This window comes from Onychomys torridus, chromosome 21 (genome assembly GCF_903995425.1).
Source record: "Onychomys torridus chromosome 21, mOncTor1.1, whole genome shotgun sequence".
Taxonomy (NCBI): Eukaryota; Metazoa; Chordata; class Mammalia; order Rodentia; family Cricetidae; genus Onychomys; species Onychomys torridus.
The window spans coordinates 53,066,057-53,078,276 of record NC_050463.1 but is presented as its reverse complement, the minus strand read 5'-3'; the positions used below and the strand labels follow the sequence as shown (position 1 = coordinate 53,078,276).

The 12,220-nt window shown below is 46.0% G+C and overlaps 1 protein-coding gene across 1 annotated transcript in view; it reads left to right on the top strand.

Moving 5' to 3' along the window:
- Positions 1–12,220, top strand: part of Tpo (thyroid peroxidase) — a 72,963-nt gene that overhangs the window by 32,747 nt on the left and 27,996 nt on the right. Inside the window, exons 8-12 of the mRNA XM_036171173.1 lie at positions 12–512; positions 3,476–3,734; positions 5,611–5,781; positions 8,836–9,073; positions 10,712–10,920. Of these exons, the coding sequence (XP_036027066.1) occupies positions 12–512; positions 3,476–3,734; positions 5,611–5,781; positions 8,836–9,073; positions 10,712–10,920 (1,378 nt within the window). The remainder of the gene's footprint in view (positions 1–11; positions 513–3,475; positions 3,735–5,610; positions 5,782–8,835; positions 9,074–10,711; positions 10,921–12,220) is intronic.

The following is a 12,220-nucleotide window of genomic DNA, read 5'->3' as shown; positions in this document are numbered from 1 at the left end:
CTTTGCCACAGCTTCCCTCAAACTCTTCCGGGACCACTGCGTGCCTGCCTTTCTACCGCTCCTCAGCCGCCTGTGGCACTGGGGACCAGGGAGCTCTCTTTGGCAACTTGTCCACGGCCAATCCGCGGCAGCAGATGAATGCCTTGACCTCCTTCCTTGACGCATCCACTGTGTATGGCAGCTCGCCTGGCATTGAGAATCAGCTGCGCAACTGGAGCAGCTCTGCAGGGCTGTTGCGTGTCAACACACGCCACCAAGACAGAGGCCGCAGCTATCTGCCCTTTGCATCTGCTGCCTGCGCTGCAGAGCCTGGTGCCCCACATGCCACCCGCAGGCCCTGCTTCCTGGCTGGTGATGGCCGTGCAAGTGAGGTCCCTGCCTTAGCAGCAGTGCACACACTTTGGCTGCGTGAGCACAACCGTCTGGCTGCTACATTCAAGACCATCAACACACACTGGAGTGCTGAAACTGCTTACCAGGAGGCTCGCAAGGTGGTGGGTGCACTGCACCAGGTATGTGCCTAGGCATGGGGTGGGGTGAATAGTGGGTGCCCCTAAGATGTGTCTATGAGGCCACTGTGGGCACTCTAGGACTGTTGGACAGGGTCACTGAGGGCTTACCAGTGGCTTCCAGCAGGACCACCATGGTCTCTGAGTTTCTGGCAGGATCACCTTGGGATACTCAAGTGGGGACTTCTGAGACACAAGTGTGTATGAGCTAAATGCTCCTAGTACTAGGGTCTCTTCTTGGTGCTGTTGTCCCAGCACTGCATCATCCAGAGTAATCATAGGGCCTCAGACTTCCTGAGCCACAGCTGTGCCCAGCAACAACAGGTCCCTTCATTGGCTGCTGCCTGTTAACTGTAGCCCACAGAGCCTCACAGATTATAGCTCTGGATACTCTTCATAGCAGCCCTATGAGGTGGGCACACAGCTGGTTTCTGGCATGTTTGTGTTTTGGTAATCCTAATCATTCTGTTGAGTTAAATTAAGAGTCAGTTTTAAAATCTTTATTTTATGATTCTTTTTAAAAGTCAGAGGATCTTAAATGGAGATTGCTGTTGGTCATTTATCAGTTGTGTGACAGAGAAAATCAAACTGAAAGAAGGGAGGAGGGAGGGAGGGAGGGAGGGAGGGAGGGAGGGAGGGAGGAAATGAGGGAGGGAGGGAGGGAGGAAGGAAAAAATGCAGTACTGATTCCATAGTCTCCCTGGGTTGTTAGGGGGAGTGAGTTATTTTACTCTATACCAGTAGTTCTCAACCTGTCTCTACCCCTTAAGGGTCAACTATTTACATAGTAGCAATGAAATAATTTTATGGTTGGGGTCACCACAACATGAGGAGCTATATTAAAGGGTCACAGCATTAGGAAGGTTGAGAACCACCGCTATGTACTAACCTTCTTCCAGTGTCAGGTTAGAACAGGGTCTGTGCTAGGCACTTGACATCACCCGTGTCCTCACAGAAACCCTGTGGGGAAGTGTACTGGGAAGTTTTGTGTGTCAACTTGACTCAGGGTATAGAGTCATCAGAGGAAGGAGCCACTGCTGAGGAAATGCCTCCTTAGACCAGCTATAGGGCATTTTCTCATTTAGTGATCAATGGAGGAGAGGCCCAGCCCATGGCACCATGGTGGTACCATCCCTGGGCTGCTGGCCCTGGGTTCTATAAAAAGGTGGGCTGAGCAAGTCATGGGAAGCAAGCCAGTAAGCAGCACCCTTTCATGGCCTCTACATCAGCTTCTGCTCGGGGATCCTGCCATTTGAATTCCTGCCCGGACTTCCTTCAGTGATGAACAGCAATGATGAAGTGTAAGCCAAATAAACCCTTTCCTCCCCAACTTGCTTTTTGGTCATGGTGTTTCATTGCAGAAATAGAAACCCTAACTAAGACAGAAACCCTAAGACAGGAAGATAACTTTAATCTAACTTAACAAATAAGGAAGGGAGTGCATTCTCCTGTGTGTAGTTGCAAGGGGGCAGCCCAGCAGTGCCTTCACTATCTTGGCCTCAGGTGCCTGAAGACCAGGCATAGCCCATGAGTTGCTGGGAGTAAGAAGGACATGAAGACAAGTGTCATCAGGGGCTGGAACATCTTTACCAGCCCTACAGAAATGTTCAAATACCCCAGGTCCTGTGTGTACACAGAGGTGCATGCACGTTGAGTGTCTATCAGCTCTGATTAAGGAGTCATGTGCACTGTGTTACAGAATCTGTGCTCAGTATTTGTGTGTGTTGTGTTTGGGTGTTTGTTTCTGTGAGTTTGAATTGTGCTCTGTGTTGTACGTGTATGTTTCTGTAGTGGATTGTATTTGTATTCGTTTGTGTGTGCCTATGTTGTATTGTGTTACATAAGAAAGTAGAAATGAGATAGACAAAACTTATTTGAAACTGAGGCTTATAATAAATTCTGGGTGCAAAGTGCTTCACTGGGTAGCTATAACCTTGCTTGACAGGCATATGTAAACAGACACTTTTTTATTAATCACTGTGGGTACCCCTAGCAGAACCTCACATCAGTATCCTTGAGGGCAGAACCAAAACAATTTTGTATAGTAGTTTTAGGACAAGACCAGGAGCCCCAAAGCCCTGATTTTTCAAGAAGTTAGCCACACATTGTGACCTCTGTGTGTAGAGTGGGGTGTAATTCCATGGCAACAGGAATCTCTCAATCTTTCCCTCCCTCCCTCCCTCCCGCCCTCCCTCTCTCCCTCCCCCCTCCCTCCCTCTCTCCCCCTTCCCTCCCTCCCTCTCTCCCTCCCTCTCTCTCTCTCTCCCTCTCTCTCTCTCTCTCTCTCTCTCTCTCTCTCTCTCTCTATCTATCTATCTCTCTATCACACACACACACACACACACACACACACACACACACACACACACACACACGCACCTGAAAGCCTTTTCTCTGCCTGACATGGAGATGAATCTATGATGATTCTCTCCCTGATTATGACTTCCAGGCCCAGATAATGGTGGTGGATACAAGTTAGTTCTCTTAGTAAAGTTTCTTCTTAGAAATGTTCTGCAATAGTGGTGGTGTGAGTCCTTTGGTATGCCCAGTAGTTGTAAAATAGAGGGTTTAGTTCTGCATCTCTGAGGATCTCAGCTGGCCTGAACATTAATCATCCAGTGGCTATTCTCAATAAGAAAGTGAAAACTGTCTAAATGAACAGTAAAGATGCTCTCAGATTTCTGCATTACCCTCATCAATCTAGTGTCTCTTCTCTACTTGTTTTTGTTGTTGTTGTTTAATATTCCTATGGGTTGTGCCTCTACCTGATGGGCATGTCCCCTCCCACACCTCTGATTGCATCTGTGGACTGTGTCTTCCTTTTGGAAGCTCACCAATTCTGTAGTGTTCTATCATAATAAAGCCCAGGCAGACTTCCTCCCTATTTATTTTTAATCTGTTGGCCTGCAGGCACCCTTGCGCTAAAACCTTCCATGCTCAGAGAACACCTGTCTCCCTCTCTATAGATCATCACCATGAGGGATTATATCCCCAAGATCCTTGGTCCTGATGCCTTCAGGCAGTATGTGGGCCCCTATGAAGGCTATGACCCTACTGTGAACCCTTCTGTTTCCAACATCTTCTCTACTGCTGCCTTCCGCTTTGGCCACGCCACAGTCCATCCACTGGTAAGAAGGTTGGATGCTGACTTCCAGGACCACACAGACCTCCCCAGGCTGCAGCTACATGATGTCTTCTTCAGGCCCTGGAGGCTTATCCATGAAGGTATGCCCATCTCCTCCTGACTTGATCCTACAGCTAAGCACAGCCAGGGTAGCCCAGCATGAGGCTTTACCTTCCATGCTGGTTGGTTAAGCTAATGCTATCTAATTTATCAGTATTTAGAGGAAATAAATTTATTCAAAGCCTTTTTCACATATGCACCTAGGTGGCATGTCTCTGTGTGTTCAGGTGCATGTGTGTGCAAATATAGGCTGGAGGACAACCTCTGCTGTTATTCTTAGAAAAGCAATCCACTTCCTTGAAGAAAGGTATCTCACTGACCTGAAGTTCACCAATGAAGCTCAACTGGCTGAACAGCAAGCCATGGGAATCACCCTGTCTCTGCCTCCACAACACCAGAATTATAAGCACATACCATCATACCCTACAATTATTCCCCTGGGTTCTGAATAGCAAATTCAGGTTCTTGTGCTTGCCTTGTATCACACTTTACCGACTGAGCCACTCTCCCAGTGCAGTGATCAAGGTTTTTTAAAAGGTGAAATTTCCTGAGAAATGCTTTGACTCACATCTGGAGCTATCCAGTACTCAGGATAAATCATCCAGGTATAAAGTGTGTTCTCGTTCTAGTTCGTGTTCTCTCTCTCTCTCTCTCTCTCTCTCTCTCTCTCTCTCTCTCTCTCTCCCCTTCTACCCCCTCCCCTTCCCCCTCCCATTCTCTCTTGGCAGACAGATGAGTAGAAGTGTCCTGGCGGTTCTGCCTTACAGATGGTACTGCCATTCCTTCATCAACAAGCACTATACCTGTTCTCTGACGGGACCAGCACTGTGAGCTGCAGGAGGCTGGCATTTGCAAAAACAAACAAACAGCAACAAAACTGTGATTCTCTTCTTCTACTCTGGAGAATTGTTTTCATGGTTCCCTACATTTATTTCTTTCTACTCTTCTCTCCATGGTCTTTCTCTCCCTCTGATGATTTATTTCTAAGCTGTCTCAAAAGTAGGCACAGGAACAGGTTGGAGGGTAGAGATGATGGCAGCTGACAGTGTGTTCCCTCACCACTGGTAATCAAGTTGCTATCATTCAGAACATGAGGAGAGAAGTTTGGGGTTTTCCCTGAGTCTTCCTACCCAGTTCAAACTATATGATAAATTTGCCTTTGGTGGGCACCAAGGGTAACTGGCCCCATAGCTGATGCTATTGCATGTAATACTGCTAAGGGATAGGCAAGACATAGAAACTGGCTGGTTCACTTCCTTTGAAATCTTCTATGAGGATGACCCAGGCTTTAGTGGGTAGCAGAGCAAGGTCCTTGAGAAACTAAGTGTTTGCCAGACCAGGCAACATCTTACTGTTCCAGATGATGGAGTCCAGAGAATATTTCCTTGGACTCTAATCCAGGGGTTTTCAACCTGTATGTTGTAACCCCTTTGGGGTCAAAAGACCATTTCAACAGGAGTCTCACCTAAGACCATTGAAAAACACAGATGTTTCAATTTATAGATGCTACAATTCATAATAGTAGCAAAATTATAGCTATGAAATAACGATGAAAATAAATTTATGGTTGGGGTCACCACAACATGAAGAATTGTATGATTAAAGAATTGCAGCATTAGGAGTGTTGAGAACCACTTCTCTAAACATTCTGCTGCTGAAAAATAAATGATGAATCTCAGTAAAGTGACCCTGCCTATGTCTAGTCCTCAAGATGTTGAAGGTGCTTCCTCGGCACACAGTTGCCAATAACTGTTGTGTCCTAAGGAACCTGGAAAGCTTTCACAACTGCAAAAGGTACTTTGGGGAACCTGCACAGATGTTTAAGAATAAATGTGCTTTATAACTGAACATCTACCCTTTGTCCCCAGAACTCAGCAGGGACCTAGGGACCTCTGACTTCTGTATGATGTTTTTCAGGTGGTTTGGATCCAATAGTAAGAGGCCTCCTAGCAAGACCAGCCAAGCTGCAGGTACAGGAGCAGCTGATGAATGAGGAGCTGACTGAGAGGCTCTTTGTGTTGCCTAATGTTGGCACCTTGGATCTGGCCTCGATGGACTTGCAAAGGGGCCGTGACCATGGCTTACCAGGTTTGTCAGGTCTCTAGATGGTACACCTCAGTATGCATTAAGGGGAGGTCTATCTGGTTCAGTGTCTGGTATAAAAAATATACCCACAAATCTATTGCACTGCCAGGTTCAAAGGAATAGATTTGTGGTTTTTTTGGTTGGTTGGCTGGCTGGTGGTTTTTGTGTTTTTAGATGAGGTTTTGCTGTATAGCTCAGGCTAGCTTCAAACTCATCCTTCTGCTTCAACCTCCCAAGTAACTAGGATTATAGGTATGTACCAGGCCTGTACCTAACTACTATCTGTTTGTAAATGGACTCCCCTGCACCCTGTGAGCTCCATGGAAAAGTCTATGTCCCTTTCTGTGATTTGCACTTGAGATGTCTTTTCTTGTATGTCCTGGGGACAATTCCCAGTCTTTGAAGGGCATCCAACTGCAGAACTGCACTCTCCCCCAGGATCCTGATGGAGTCCCCACCACAGAAGCCTGCAGAGCACCAGGGTTCCCCAGAAACTACTACATTGATGATGCTTTATCTAACCCAGTGGCCCACTCACAGGGGCCGGTGGCCAGTGGTCTTATGTATAAGCAGCAGGAAGAGTCCTGGTTGCAGGTGCTGTTACCGTGGCTGCTATTCTGAAGTTCTGGTTGCAGAGTGCAGCTGGTGTGTCTTCTGTATTATTCTTCCCTCACCACAGCCTATATACTGGGACGACATAGAAAAGGGTCCCTTCTGCTTGTGCTGAAACACCACACACCTTCTGTGCTTCACCCTGAACTCCAGGTGCACTCACTTCTCTGACCTGTGCAGGAATAGATCCATGGCTTATGGCACCTGAAAAATCTCTTTCCCAATTTTTGAGTGTAATTCACTCACTTTTTGAGCTTCAATTGTCCTGAAAATAAATGATTCTTCAAGTAGGTATTTAATGAAGTAACTGCTATATTCCCCAACCTCTGTGGCAAGCAGTGGGAATATATGTTTTTTGAATATATAAATCAGATTCACTGATTTTATTTTGTTTGTCATGAGATCATGGGATGTCTGTCCTAAAGCAGAGGGTAATGAATTGGAAATGTTATGGGATTCCTTAGAACTAGGGAGACAGGAGAGAAGGAGGCTGTCATCTTGCTAGATGGCTCCTGAGGAAGATAACAGGAGGTGACCCACCTGCAATAAGAGAACTAAGAGGGGACTTGCCAATGAGTTACCACTCACCAGGTCCAGCTGTGGACAACAGACCTTGAGTTAAGGTACATCAATCTTGTTGGCCAGGAAGCTCAGGAGCCATGGCTCTGAAAAAGGTGGTGTGATGCTTAGCTGCATTAAATATAAATATACACACAAAAACAAACAAAATAACAACAACAACAACAAAACCCAGCTACGTTAAACAGATACCATCTTCTCCCGAATCAGAATGGAGGGAGCTGCCATCATTGAGAATTGACTTAGTACCATTGGATGGCAGCGTTCATGAACCAGCTTTTAAATTCTCACTGATGTTTTTCTTCACTTTGGCATTTATTTACTGTAACCTACTGCCTCTGTGTTGTTCCCTGTAGCTAGAAGCTCCCAACAACCATTCCATGGCTCAGCAAGGCTCTTCTAGCACCCCTTCTTGACTCTCCAGAAGATACATGATCATTTCTTCAGAGTCTACTTTATTCATGGGGTTCACTCTGAGTCCCCAAAGTTTTTATACAATTAATGCCTTGTCATTCCTGTGGAGACATGGACTGGACCTCAGGGCATTTCTCTGTGTGTGTTTATACAATACTTGTTGAGGGTCTAGGTGTGGAAGGGAGTGGAAATAACACAAGGCAGACTTCAATGGAATACAGATGGCAGAGTGGACAAAGGGAATGGCAAGGAACTGCACTGCCTGCTGAGTCCCACAGCAGACTGTGACTGGCACTTATGGAGAAAGTCCAGATGAGGATGAGGCCAATGGGAGCCCACAAGGAGGATACTGCAAAATCAGATCATGAGTCTAGTGGAGAACACAGCCTAGTCAGAGTGTAGCATGTAGAGACAATCAGAGGGTGAGAGATGCTAGGGCCATGAGGCCAGGGCAGCAATGCTGAGCTCACCCTCAAGCAGGGGGGATAGTCTATAATATTAGAGACAGTCAGACAAGGGAAGATAGGCATGCACATATGTGTATTCTGTGTGTGTGTGTGTGTGTGTGTGTGTGTGTGTGTGTGTGTGTGAGAGAGAGAGAGAGAGAGAGAGAGAGAGAGACTATGAGTGTGTATAAGAGAGTATATGTGTCTATGTGTCTGTGTAAGAGAAACTCCATATTTGTGAGTGTGTGAGTTTGTGTATAAATAAGAGTATGTGTGTGTGTGTGTGTGTGTATTAGAAAGGGTGTGTCTGTGTTTGAGTGTGTGTATATGTGTGTAAGAAAGAGTATGTGAGTATATGTGTGTAAGAGAAAGTGTGTGTCTGTGACTATATCTGTGTATGAGAGTATGTAGTTTTGTGTGTGTAGAAGAGAGTATGTGTGCGTATATGTATAAGAGAGTATGTGTCTATGAGTGAGTATGTGTATTAGAGTGTGAGTGTGTGTATGTGTATAAAAGTGTGTGTATCTCTGAGTGTGTGTATAAGAAAGTATGTTTGTGAGTGAGTGAGTGTGTGTGTGTGTGTGTGTGTGTGTGTGTGTGTGTGTGTGCTGGTATGCTCTTGATCTCCATGAGCTCTCAGTGTTCTTCTGGAGCATCAACAGCTTTGAAGAGAGTGTAACCTGTCGCCATAGTTCAGTAGGAGAAGACTGAGCCAATAATAGTATGAATCCACTAAAGTATCTTGACTTGGTACTCTTTCAATCCTAATTCACCCCAAAATACACTCTTTATAAGAACCCCAAATCTGTGTTGCATGGCCTGTCCTGTTGAACTCCATAGGGCTGAATGTCATGCCACAGTGATGCAATGGTCACTCAGCAGCAGGGAATGGCAGACAGGGCTGTGTCTCTGCAGCTCTGGCTTCCAGGAGTCAGCAGGACCCATGTGTGGACTAGTGAAACTTAGGTCCCTGTAAAAACAGGCCTCTCCTCTCTTTCTTGTGCAGGCTACAATGAATGGAGAGAGTTCTGTGGCTTGTCACGCCTGGAAACGCCAGCCGAACTGAGCAGGGCCATTACCAACAGCAGCATGGTCAACAAGATAATGGACTTGTACAAGCACGCAGACAACATTGACATCTGGGTGGGAGGCCTGGCTGAAAACTTCCTACTGGGAGCCCGCACTGGTCCTCTGTTCGCATGCATCATTGGGAAGCAGATGAAAGCCCTGAGGGATGGAGACAGGTAAACACCTTTGGAAAGTCTCTCCGCGTTCTGAGCAAAGCACTCTGGGCATAATACAGTGTTCTACATAAGGCTTGTATGCAGCGGCTAGATCTGTGCTCAAGTGCCTATGTGACCTGGGGCAGGTTTTTTTCTCAAACATAACATCCCGACTCTAAAACAATGTTGACACCAAACAAAAGGACCACAAGACATATAGAATATCCCATTCACTTAGAAATATTACTATTATTTTCCTACATCTCCAGTCATGTGGATGAGAAAGCACATAACACAATTCAAACTGTGACCGTCTGTGGCTTCCATTGTTGGCCATTCACTGATACTGTTGACACTGGACAGGTAGACCTGCCTTGATGCAGATGTGGACCCCAGCTGGTACCCAGGAGCAGTCTGTACTAAACAGACTCACTCCCACTCCCCACCATGCCTCCACCTCCAGCCCCACGCAGCTGGCTAAGGCTCCTGCCTGCCCTTGCACTTGCCCCTTCCTCATTTCAGCCTAGAATTTGAGCTCCTCATAGCGGGTTAGAGAAGCGAGCACATTTCTGTGGACCCCATGGGCCGACAGCAGATGGTGATCAGGGGAATGTAAAGTGAAACATTAGAATTACGGAACCATGAAGAATAAAACAAGCAAGCATTTCTTTCTTTCTTTTAATAGTTCCCCTCCCCGATACTAAAAGATACTCTTTCTGCCTGCCTCCCTCCATCCCTCTCTCCCTATAAGATTGCTTTTCAAGAGTGCCTCAGCTTTTAGACACAGCCTTAGGATTCTTTCCTTGCCTTTGCTAGAAATGTTGCCATTAATTTCTGGGATACAGCATTTCACAGAGATGAGACAACTGGAAGAAATGTTGGGAAGTTTTATCTCCCTTGAAACTATATCTTTAGACAAATCATGTGGCTTGACATAATTAGGGAATGAGAAGACACAAACTTTGGAGGCAGGTCATTTCCTGGATTCCTTTGAGTATGACATGGCCACTGGGTCAGGTCCAATGTCAAAGTTCAAGAGCCTCTGGCAGATGCTGGAGTGATGCAGTGATTCTTCACTCTAGTGTTTATGACTGAATGTCTGCAAAAAGCAAAACTTCAATCAGCCAATTGATATAGAGGAGACTCCTTCTCATGCTGTCCAAGTCCTTTTGCAGATTTCAGTTCCTTCTCACAATTTAAGGGAATGTGTTCCCAAATAGGAATGGAGGCAGTCTTAATATGGTACAGATAATAATGTAAGAAATTGGAGCTTTGTCCATGATGTTCATATTCTGGGAAGAACTAACATTATTTTCTCTCTTTGCTGACCCTGGCCTGGAGGTAAGGATAAGAACACTTGGACGTTGGACTGGATGGTACCCTTTCCTGTGGCTGATTGCTATTGTACCATTTGTTTCTGAGACAGGGGTGAACCCATACAGGCATAGTGTAGCCAATCCTCTACACGTTGGGCAGTTCACACTGCCCTGCAGATGGTCCATGCCACAGACAGGCTCATACCCTTTTTTTCTCTTCTGTATCTACAGTGCCTGGTCCTCACAGGCCCTGGATGCTGTGGTTACCCTCTGATATTGAGTGAATGAAGAAAAGGAAGTAGCACTGTATGCTACTCCCACTCACGTGCCCTCTCCCGTGCAGGTTTTGGTGGGAGAACAGCCATGTCTTCACAGACACTCAGAGGCAGGAACTGGAAAAGCATTCACTACCTCGGGTCATCTGTGACAACACTGGCCTCACCAGGGTACCTGTGGATGCCTTCCGTACTGGAAAATTCCCCCAGGACTTTGAGTCCTGTGAAGACATCCCTAGCATGGACCTTGAAGTGTGGAGGGAGACCTTTCCACAAGGTGACTCTGAGCCTCTTGTTATATTACTATGACACTAAAATCAGTGTAACCTCCCAACATGGCTGATTTGAACCCTGTACTGCTGAGACAGTACTGGTGAGACCAAGCTTTGCCTTCCCCTGTAGAATGGTAGCACCCCAGTGAGGACTAAGAATCAGACCAAAGGTCTGCAATAGTTGACAGACCTATACCCTGTCCAGGGTCACACACTACTTGGTAGCTGCTGAGCCTTGGCACTGGCAACCTCCAGAATTTCCTTCTCTGTCATGGGCTCTGTACCCATGAGATTCCAACAGCACTATGGAACTCTGCCCACTATGGATGAGTATAAAGTCTCCTGGGATCATACTGGCTCAGTCTTCCTGAATGAGAAGCAGCAGATGAGCTCTTATTTAAGAGCAAGTAGTGACTGACATTTGGCTATGTAGAAGAGATGTAAGATTTAGCAGGGACCTAGAGATTCCTGAGATTTAATTAGCAAAGTAAATATTCTCACCTTGGTTTTAGTTCTGTACTTCAGACAGACCAAATTATATCTCATGAAATACCACTGACACAAAACATTTATTCTTTTTGCATGTATGTTCATGCATATGTGTGGCATATGTAGGCTTTATGTATTCATGTTGGCATGTATTTGGGCACACATTTGTGCACACATGCATCTGGAGGCCTGAAGTTGACATTGAGTGTTCTTGATCTCTTCATCTTACGTTATTAAGGGAAGGTCTCCCACTTATTCTAGAACTGGCTGGTCTGGGTAGCCAGATTGCTCTAGGAATTCCTTGCCTTTGCCTCCAGTGTGCTGGGATTATGGTCAGACTGCCATGCCCATCCAGCTTTTATGTGGGTTCTGGGCATCTAAATTCTGGTTCTCACAGTTAACACAGAAAGCACCTTACTGACCAAGGAATTGTCTCAACCACACCAAGTGTTTACTCTTTCATTAACTCTATGACATCAGCTTTGAGCCACGTAAGTCTTGGCTTTAAACAGGAAATAAAGCATTGACTACATGGCAGGCACTTCTTCAGGGCCTAGCACCCATTCACCAGAAGAAACACAGAGATGCATGCTATACACACACACACACACACACACACACACACACACACACACACACACACACAAACCACTTCCATCCCAGACTAAGAAAGGGCCAAGGAAACACCCTCTCTGCAGCCTCCATCTCCAAATGTAATGCTATGCAGATACAAGGTGTTGGTAAATAAAGTTTTAATTGAGGGGTACAGCTCAACCCACAGCAGGGCTGATGATCTGGAGTCTTTCTTTCTTATGG